The sequence below is a fragment of the Melitaea cinxia genome, chromosome 9, assembly GCF_905220565.1.
Source record: "Melitaea cinxia chromosome 9, ilMelCinx1.1, whole genome shotgun sequence".
NCBI classification, from domain to species: Eukaryota; Metazoa; Arthropoda; class Insecta; order Lepidoptera; family Nymphalidae; genus Melitaea; species Melitaea cinxia.
In genome coordinates, this window is record NC_059402.1 from 13,187,094 (window position 1) to 13,198,165 (window position 11,072).

At 32.1% G+C, this 11,072-nt stretch overlaps 1 protein-coding gene and 1 pseudogene across 1 annotated transcript; one reads left to right on the forward strand and one right to left on the reverse strand.

Annotated features, from left to right (window-relative positions):
• LOC123656729 (4-hydroxyphenylpyruvate dioxygenase-like) lies at positions 1-10,486 on the forward strand. The gene is made up of 9 exons (XM_045592390.1): positions 1-172; positions 1,977-2,066; positions 2,311-2,415; positions 4,470-4,685; positions 6,592-6,692; positions 7,392-7,496; positions 9,097-9,304; positions 9,783-10,022; positions 10,387-10,486. The coding sequence occupies exons 1-9, from the start codon at positions 8-10 to the stop codon at positions 10,459-10,461; spliced, it is 1,305 nt and encodes a 434-aa protein (XP_045448346.1). The 5' UTR covers positions 1-7; the 3' UTR covers positions 10,462-10,486.
• Positions 10,487-10,578: 92 nt separating this feature from the next.
• Positions 10,579-10,698, reverse strand: LOC123656784 (annotated as a pseudogene).
• Positions 10,699-11,072: the final 374 nt, after the last annotated feature.

Sequence of the window (11,072 nt, forward strand, 5' to 3'; positions counted from 1 at the left end):
CATGTAAATGTCGCTTTACTCAGACTTGTTTTTAATTAAATTCATTTTAGACAATATAAATACTGATTTCTCAGCGAAATATCAGGTTTTCTGGAGTTATACCGTATCAGTTTTTGTTGTACACGGACGTAAATTCGTAAAGCAAAATTTGGTTTTGTTACTCGTCAAAATGGTAAGTGTTTGTAATATTGTTAATATACAGTAAACAACAGTAATTGCTCGATAGCTTAGAGTACAAACGAGAACTTTTTTATTAAATATAGTATATATGAACTAATATGAATGAAATAATATTAATTATAATTGATAGATTTGGATTGGATTTTTTTAGACCTGGAAATAAGAATATCTATTATTTGTGAGATGACTTTCAATAGGCATAATGACTTACAAGTAAAAATTACAAAATAATCAATAACTTTTTAAATAATCTTACTTTGTCTTAATCGATTGTTTTTTTTTTTTGCCTAATATATAATATATAATAAGTCAATTTTCTGTAATTAATAACAAATTTTTAATTTAATTATTCTGTGAATTCTTTAATTAAAAACATTATTCGGCGTTAAACTACAGCTAAGTTCGTGGTTTTCAAATAATATACGGGAAATTCATATAAATTAGAATCGTGATCATTATAAAGTCCAGGTACATATAAGTTATAACTATTTTTTATTGTTAATAAGTATCGTAATCTTGGTTTTATATAGAAATTTTTATTATCTCTAGTAATGTAAATATAAAATATTAATAATTACTCCATTTTTTTTTCATTCTTAGGCCTTGGCGCTTATTAGGGACTATGCTTTCTTTAATCACCTTATTGTTTGAAAATAACAAAAATGGCAATCACTGCAGCAAAAGTTAAAATATAAATATGCTTCTAGGTATATTAAAAGTGTATATGTACTTATCCTTATTTAATTTTTTTTTTGTTCAAAAATCAACATAAATGAAAACAAAATATACTTATATAAATAGTAAATTCTTTAAAGAACTAATCCAAAATAACAAAATTAATAAACATTACCTTGGTGCATAGTGTATAGATATTTATTTATTCATTTAGTATTTTAAAGCTGCTACACTGTTAGACAGTTTATATCTTCTTTTGAATATCAGGTTGAGACCATCCTACACCCTGTTGTGTTTTTTGCGAAGGTTTCACTCTTATCTTTACTGATGACAATTAATTATTATTAATGTATGACTATAATGATGATAGTAATATATATTTATGTCAAAACCTAACTTAATCATACGTATTTTAAGACATCGTAGCCCTGATAGCACCCGGCGCTTATATGGAGGTAGCAGTTAGACATGTCCTCAAATAATTGTGTTTGCTCGCAAACGAAAAAAAAACTGACTTCAATTACATCGACGAGTATTACAACGTAGATCGACGAAAAAATAGCCAAGTAACTACGCGTTATCAAAGATTACTCAAAAAGTAGTCATCAGATCTCGATAAAATTTAAATGTGACCACATGATAAACATCAGCTTTCGATTAAATTAAAAATTATCAAAATCGGTACACCCAGTAAAAAGTTATTTCGGATTTTCGAGAGTTTCCCCGATTTCTCTGGGATCCCATCATCAGATCCTGGTTTCCTATCATGGTACCAAACTAAGGATATCTCCTTTCCAACAAAAAAAGAATTATCAAAATTGGTACATCCAGTAGAAAGTTATGCGGTATAATACAACGTAGGTCGACGAAAAAAGCGTCAAGTAAAAACGCATTATTAGATATAACGCGAAAAGTAGTCGTTAGAATCAAAAAAATAATCATTGAAATCGGTTTACCCAGTAAAAAGTTCCGAGGTAACATACCTACATAAAAAAAAGAAAAAGATAGGGTCTTGGTCTGTCCATCGTTTAATTTAAGAACAGGTTTAAAATAATTTAAGATAAATATGATGGAAACATGCCTAATATTTGATTATTTTTAAGTGGAAATTTTATTTTCAGACATCGTATACGAATAAAGGTAAAAAGCCGGAGCAGGGTAGTTTTTTGGCATTTGATCATGTCACTTTTTGGGTGTCGAATGCAAAACAAGTGAGTATAAAACTAAAAATAATAATAATTAAGTACTCTATTTATTCACATTTTTTTAATTATTGTTTTTTTTTCTCAGATTAAAAACGTATTTCAAAATTTTACAACTAATTCACAGTTTTATTATATTCTTATTTAAGATATATTATTTGATTTTTCTAAGACTTCAAAAAAAACATGATACCTTACTATCTACCTACTAAACTATCTTAATCACTATATTTATAAAGAAATTTAATTGTAGGCAGCCAGTTATTACATAACACGGTTTGGTTTCGAACCACTGGCATACAAAGGTTTGGAAACGGGTTCTAGAAAATTCGTATCTCATGCCGTCAAACTAAATAAGGTTAGTATGTAGAATTGCGACGAAGTATCTTTTATTATTATCTAAGCACAACATCGAATTCTGTGATAAAAAAATATATAATTATATAGATCGTCTACACTAACATAATTACTCGCTGCCTACTACAATTTTGCTGTTGATTATTATTATAAACATTTTCGTATATTTAAATATATAAAATTTGTTAAAATTAATATATATATATATATATATATATGAAGTATGTTTTAGTACCTATATGGTAGAGGCCGGCAAAAAGTGTACTTTTCGCTTACTTTTTTCTAATTCAAATAAATATACAAAATGTCCCAAAATTCAACGATAAGTCGAGACCGGATGATAGACCTGCCCGTGACTACTTGGGAAAACAAAAGAAAAAAATATATCTCAATTTTTTAAGTTACAAAAAAAACGAAATTCTTCAAAAATACGGAAACCGGAATTTTTTTTTTTTTTAAACCGGAAGTATTTTGGAATTTTTAATGATTGTGGTAGATAGTAATGCTATTCAGGTATATATATATATATGTATATATATCAGTAGCTATATATAACTTTAAAGATAAAAATTTTCCCGTGTGTTTTGTCTGGTGTGTTATATTGTGTGTGTATAAGTTGTGTATCCTAAAACACGTCAAAGGTGTAAAACCTAGTTAACATTGAGTTTTTATATGTGAGTTTTATATTTATTATATGAAGGAAAAATCGTAACTTTTTATAAGACATGCGTTGCGTTTCACGTAATATTTTAACGCCCCCTTATACGAAATATTTTTCATATTAGTAAATCATGCATATTTTATGAATAATTAATTACTTCATATCTGAAATTCATGCATTTGCAAACACTTATAAAATAAAATTGGTTGTTTGTAAAGTTGGTTTACGGACTATAGTTTAACGTGACGTCATAACAAAACATCTTCTCGGACGCATAGGCCAATCGAGTGGAAGAGAGATAGATACAGCGCAAGCGTAAAATGAACGTAATGGGACAATGAGCGTAAAGGGACCATGAGCGTAACGGGACACTGAGTCATCCTTTTTCGTGCATGCAATTGAATGAGTTGTGTAGTGTATTAAATATGCCTACCATGAGTAGAAAAACTTACACAAACATAGAACAAAAGTTAACGCCAATAATTCACGAATGTGCCTTGGACGAAATGATCGCAGCAGGAGAAGAGAGAAAGGTCTGGCTATTGTAGGTGGTGACGTGACACTGATGGAATCCCGTTGATAACAGTGGTGGCCGATGGATCTTGAGCGAAGAGGTCCTATAAAAGTGGATTTAGTTTCTCTTCAGGTGCAGGATGCATAGTTGGACTGCGGACCAAAAAATTTTATTTCTCTGAGTGAGAAACTCGTATTGCAGTATATGTGCAAGATATGAAAAATTAAAAGAGATGTTCCAGAGCACACGTGCTTCAAAAACTGGCACGATAGTGCAAATGCAATTGGAGGCTAATATAATTGCAGAAGGATTTTCAAAAAGTATTAAAATCCATGGCGTAATATTTAAAAATATGGTCGGAGATGGTCATGGCAGTAAAAGGTTTTATGTTACAAAAATATTTGATCTAGTGTCATTATCCAAGGAGAAAACAGTCGACTAAGTTTGTATGGATAAAGAGCTGGTATCCTTTCCTCTTAATGAGACGCAAAAATATTTATAGTTATTTACAATTTTATTTTCTGATTTTTTTTTCAAAATGTACACCATATATTTTTTCTGTTATAAAATTAATTATTACACTTATAATTATAACACTTACAGTGTGTTAGAAATTGTCACTGTGTTATCGTGTGTTATGTGTTTACGTGTGTTTTGGTACCACTTTTTGCCGGTCTCTACCATATATATAGGGTTCTAAGTTAGTCAAATGAAAAAGGCTTAATGCCTGTGTTTTGTTTGTTATTGTTGTTGTTTAAAAGAATATGTATTATCTACTCACAACCCTACAACGTAGGCACTATTTATCATACAATCATGTTCATATATCTTAATGACATATTGTTATTTGGTCAAAATAATAACTTATATTAATTTTTAGATAACATTTGTATTTCAATCTCAATACGAACCTGAGGAGACTGATTTTGTCAACGAAGTAGGTCATCACGGCGATTTTGTCAAGGACGTCGCCTTCCAAGTGGAGAATTTAGACTATATTTTAAATTATGCGAAACAACAAGGCGCTGTTGTTGTGAGAGATCTTTGGGAGGAAACCGATGAATTTGGTGTTGTTAGGATGGCAAAACTGAAAACTGTAAGTGTGTGTCATTATATCTAAATCAAAAAATAATAATTCCACAATTCCACACCGCGTCCGCACTGTAACGCGAATAAAAATACAGTAGAATTGAAAACTTCCGCTTATTTTGAAGTCGATTAATGATCATAATGAAAATTGTGCCTGAAATGAGCGTGTTAAATCATTAATTTTGTAAAAAAAAAATGAATTTTCGATTGGCCCCGAGCGGCAAATTTTCGGTCCCGGGTGGAAAAAAACAGGCTACGCCACTAGATGATTCGAAAAAATTTAGTTCCTTTCACACCAAGTCTCATATAATGTAAATTTCTAAGAATTAAACAATTTTAAGATTTTTTTTTATTTATTTATCAAATAAACAATAATGTATATAACTTATTTATTATAAACAGCATTAAAAAACCACGCAGGCTTATGGCAATGCTATTTAGTAACCAATTAGACAATAAATATAAAATAATCACACATTTACCCACCCTCCTATTAGAAGCAAGCTGGGAGTTAAGTTAAAAGTTAAATTAAATGAATTAATATTTAAGTTAAACAAGCAAGTTAAACCCTATTTTAACAAATAGGCATTTTAAAACGAATTTACTGACAAATATTGTTGTTGATGCAATTATGGACTTGACTTCTTTTGAAAATAACTTCCTCATCATCTAAACCGTATTTTTTATCTAAACCATATTTTTTGTTTTTTATTAAAGAACTTAAAAATTGAGACTAAGATTAATTGGCAATTTGTCGGTATATTTATTTATTCATAAAAAGTCCTTAATTTTTTTTTAAAACAAATTTTAAATAGATTATTCCTTATTATAAAAAGTTTCTTATTTTATTCTTAGTTGGAATGTGTATTGCTAATTATTTTTATGTAAACATTACTGAATACTAAACATTTTTGAATATCACATCAAAAATCGACCGCTCCAGCGGGACTCGAACCCGCGTCTTCGACACACCGTGTCGACGCTCTAGCCAATTAAGCTATGGAACGATATACTCGCCAGAGCGAAACTTTTGATATGATGATTTTTACTTTCGGTTTAAGCGAACCGTGGCGCCGTCTATAGTGAGTTCTTTACAGAGACTCGTAACTATTCAAAGTTTCATATTACAATGAAAATCTTTGACAGGAGACGACACCATGCTATTTTTAATATGTACGATTTTTATTTTTGTGTTACCCACAATTAGGAATTCTAAACATTTTTGAATATCACATCAAAAATCGACCGCTCCAGCGGGACTCGAACCCGCGTCTTCGACACACCGTGTCGACGCTCTAGCCAATTAAGCTATGGAACGATATACTCGCCAGAGCGAAACTTTTGATATGATGATTTTTACTTTCGGTTTAAGCGAACCGTGGCGCCGAACCGAAAGTAAAAATCATCATATCAAAAGTTTCGCTCTGGCGAGTATATCGTTCCATAGCTTAATTGGCTAGAGCGTCGACACGGTGTGTCGAAGACGCGGGTTCGAGTCCCGCTGGAGCGGTCGATTTTTGATGTGATATTCAAAAATGTTTAGAATTCCTAATTGTGGGTAACACAAAAATAAAAATCGTACATATTAAAAATAGCATGGTGTCGTCTCCTGTCAAAGATTTTCATTGTAATATGAAACTTTGAATAGTTACGAGTCTCTGTAAAGAACTCACTATAGACGGCGCCACGGTTCGCTTAAACCGAAAGTAAAAATCATCATATCAAAAGTTTCGCTCTGGCGAGTATATCGTTCCATAGCTTAATTGGCTAGAGCGTCGACACGGTGTGTCGAAGACGCGGGTTCGAGTCCCGCTGGAGCGGTCGATTTTTGATGTGATATTCAAAAATGTTTAGAATTCCTAATTGTGGGTAACACAAAAATAAAAATCGTACATATTACTGAATACTTTCAGTATGGTGACAATACTCACACATTGGTGGATAGATCAAAATACAGTGGACCTTTTCTCCCTGGCTATCAGCTCTTAGGAAAGGATCCCATACAAAAATATCTGTAAGTACCTAATGCTTGGCAGAATTTACATCGTCCCGAAATACTGAACTATGACGTCACATATCAATGATAAAATGGTGAAATTATATCTAAAATTTTGAAAGGGAAAATTCTAAAATAATAGGCATAAAAAAATATAAGTATATCGTAACTAAAATTATATAACTAAGACTACTAAAATAACTTGCTGTTTATTATTACTGATACAAGACAAAAATACAGTTAAATATATAAAAAATATATGTGTTAGATTATTATATAATATATCAACTTTAATAATAGCTACTTACAATTTTTGTTACCATTGTTGCTCTTTTACATGTATCTTTGTAGATTTTTTTATCTAATATATAAAATTCTCGTGTCGCGGTGTTTGTAGTTAAACTCCTCCGAAACGGCTCTACCGATTCTCATGAAATTTTGTGTGCAAATTAGGTAGGTCTGAGAATCAAACAAAATTTATTTTTCATCCCCCTAAATGTTAAGGGTACTCTAATCCCTATTTTTTTATAATTTTTAGATAAATTATTTATTTTTAATTTTATTATGATTAGGCGTTGAAAAATACATACAACCCTAAATTTTCACCCTTCTACCAACAACCCCTATTTTTAAATAGCGTTTAGCGGCAAGACAACGTTTGCCGAGTCAGCTAGTACATATATATAGAAATACCTATCTAGAATTTATTTGTTTAAGGCCGAAGGTAGAGATCAATTTCATCGATCACGTTGTTGGCAATCAACCAGATAATGGCATGGAGGAGGCTGCATCGTGGTACGAACGTTGTCTACAATTTCACAGGTAATTTATTCCTGTAAAAGCTGATATCCTTTTACTTGACGACGGGTTAGCGCAGCGTTTACAGGGTTGGGAAACATTTACGTTACGAATTATTTCGTTTACGTTTCCCATTACGAGTAAAGAGGAGTGCAGAATGCTGATATTTTTTAAAAATTACGCATAAAAAATTGGTTGTCTGTAAAAGTTGATTTACGGACGATAGTTTAACGTGACAACGTCATGACAAAACACCTCTTCGGACACATAGGCCAATCGAGTGGAAGAGAGATAGATGCGGCACAAGCGTACATTGGTCTAAGATCCCTATATAAAACGACCTTCACCGAGATGTTTATTTGGTGAAACGTATTTTATATTTAATTTAATATGTCAATAAATATATTGCTTAAGGGTTGCCTAACAAATTTCAATCGAAAGTATGAAGCGCATAGACATTGCAAACGTTAGGTTGCCTATTCTTGGTCCCAACTCTCGGGTAACCAGGTATAAACAGGTATATCGATTGATACTAGCATTTTGCACCGGTTTAATTATTGAATTTAAATTAAATGAAATTAAAGATTATTATTTCATTATGAACACGGTGGTATAGGGTTGCCTGCGAAAAATGAGTCCCGAATTCTGGTTGTCGAATTTTGAAAATTGAAATATTGCTGCGAGTGAATGTGTGCGACTGAGAGGTCCCAAACAACCATCCCATGAGATAGAAGAGGACACAGCATAGCAGCTAAAGGAAAAGTAAAACCTTTTCAGCTATTTTCGAAAAATTAAAAATATCAAACAGTTATTGCATCATTATATTTATATTATATCGGGATCCTATACTAAATGAGCGCAACGGGACAATGAGTCATCCTTTTTCGTGCACGCAGCCGGCGTTCATCGATTTATTAGACGTTGTCACGTAAAAGTACATTTAATCAATAAAAAATAATTACACTACCATGTATTTCATACAAACACGCATTTATACTATTTTGTTTATTGACTTTATTGATGAGTGTATGCTACCTCAAATTGCTTATTTTCCACTCGGCAGGATGTCCATATCTTCCAAACTACTGAATATTTAACTTTGAAATTTAAGTATGGTAAAGTTCAGGACATAAACTATCTTTCGTGTTTCGAAAACACGATTCCATAAAATTTTCTCGATACAAAAAAATCGCAAAGTTTCCTCTATTTATGTATTAAAACCTTAATATCTCAGTAAATATAGAGGTTATGGACTTGAGATTAAGCGTGGATTGAAATAAGTATGAAGAACATTTTATATGTTGCGTTTTTAAAAAAATAACCATTGATAATGTTTGTGGGGAGAAAATACATATAATTCGCGCGATGAACAACCAAGCGCTCTCAATTCTCATGTGTATTTAGTACGGGTGAAATCTGAATTCGAGCTGAGGTAGTGTAGCCCCTTAAAGTCTCTGATGGTAGAATTTCGACCACTGGACGACCACTAGTTGTAATTAATACGATTCGTATTTCTTAAACAAAATGTATAATACGTTGATAAAATAATAACAGGGGTGTCTCAATAACACTGTGACTATGTTACATGTTATGTTACATTAGCCTTATTACTTATATATTTTAGATTCTGGTCAGTCGACGATAAACAAGTTTGCACGGAGTATTCTGCACTCCGTTCCGTAGTGATGGCTAACTGGGAAGAGACAGTGAAGATGCCGATCAACGAGCCAGCAGTTGGCAAACGCAAGAGCCAGATACAAGAGTATGTGGAGTACCACGGCGGGGCTGGCGTGCAACATATCGCTATCAATACTGAGGATATCATTACTGCGGTAATCACTTTTAAGTACACAAGAAAATTTGCCAATTGTCCCATGAAAAATGCAAGCTTGGCACTAAGTGCCTAAGTATTATACACTATTACCTTGTTTTGGAGTTACAGTAGTACGAAAATTGTTGAATATCGATATTAAAAAAGTAGGGGACTATCATAGTTTTTAAGCCAAGGATGTCATAAGATTTAAATTCGTAAATATTTTTTTATCTCTGTGCTGTAAGAACAAAGATTGGAAATATTTGCTCTGAGGGCTATGGAAGTTGAAAAAAGGAGTTTCTCAATTAGCAAGACTGTTTCGAGAGATTGAAAGCAATGTGTTTGATGTGTGATTGACATTACATGATTTTGATGAGAAAAAATTTTCTTCTTCTATATGAAGAATGAAGCCTATATCGAACAATGGGATGTATTGAATAAACAATCAACAAAAGCAAAAACATTTAAATAAATTCTTATCGTTGTTTCAATTTCAGATTGAAAACCTTCGAGCTCGTGGTGTCGAGTTTCTTACCATACCATCAAAATATTACACACTAATCCGAGAAAAATTGAAACACAGTAAAGTTAAGGTCGCTGAAAGCATAGACACGCTGGAGCGTCTCAACATCCTCATAGACTACGATGACGATGGTTATCTTCTGCAAATATTCACGAAAAACACACAGGATCGACCAACACTGTTCTTAGAGGTTATTCAGAGAAGGAATCACAATGTAAGTGCATTTAAGATTTCATATTAAAAATAGTTCTGCGCTACAACTTCCCGAAAAATAGTTTTTGCATTCTATAATTCATATACCGAGAAATATTATAGGCAGTAAAATTTCCTGATACGGCTAATGGGAGCAGAGCAATTACGACATCCGACAAAATTCCTCGCTGCTTCTATACGAAAAATTACAAATTATATTCAGTTTTTTTTCCACTTTCACTCGGCTGCAGTAAGCTCAATTTAATTTTTAAAATAACTTTTTTTCAACTGTTAGTAATAAAACTTACAATATTCTGTAATTTAGTCAGCTTATATAGTTTCATAACATTTGTCGATAAATTTATCACTAAAATTTTTTATTTCAGGGTTTTGGTGCTGGCAACTTCAAGACCCTGTTTGAATCTATTGAGTTAGAACAAGAAAAGCGCGGCAATCTATAGATTTATTTTGTGCAGATATTTAATTTAAAAAAAAATGCGAGCGTACAAAGAACACATGTCATAAGTGAAACATCTTTGGCAACTAATTAAAAAAACGAATTGAAAAAAAAAACAAAAAGCTAATTTCACGCGGTGTTACCAGGCGGTCACCCATCCAAGTACTGACCGCGCCCGACGTTGCTTAACTTCGGTGATCGGACGAGAACCGATGTATTTCAACGTGACATGGACGCTTAAAAATTCTCGACTCGAGGCGCCGTGACGCGTTTGATCCGTAAAAATTTTACCTCTTTTTCTCTATTTTCCCCCTTAAGAAGTTTCACTTCAAAATTTAGTTATTACCTAACAAGTCAGTTAATATTTTTAATTATCTTCTTTAAGCAGCATTCAAAATGTTAATACATACTTATCTTGTGACATTTTGCACTCTGCTACCATTACTGTCTAATATACTATAAGCAAGAAAAATATCATTTAGATTTAGAACTTCGTAGTACTAACTATTAGTAGTTATTTTAATAAATAGTATTGTAAGATACAGATTATGTCTCAAATGCACCACTGAGTACCTATTCTGTTTATAGATCAGCGCTAGTCGTTTTTTAATATTT

Coding starts and splice junctions, on each gene's coding strand:
- LOC123656729 (XM_045592390.1), top strand. CDS start 8: ATGTCGCTTTACTCAGACTTGTTTTTAATTAAATTCATTTTAGACAAT. Junction 2,416..4,469: donor ATGCCGTCAAACTAAATAAG/GTTAGTATGTAG, acceptor ATTAATTTTTAG/ATAACATTTGTATTTCAATC. Junction 7,497..9,096: donor CGTTGTCTACAATTTCACAG/GTAATTTATTCC, acceptor TATATATTTTAG/ATTCTGGTCAGTCGACGATA.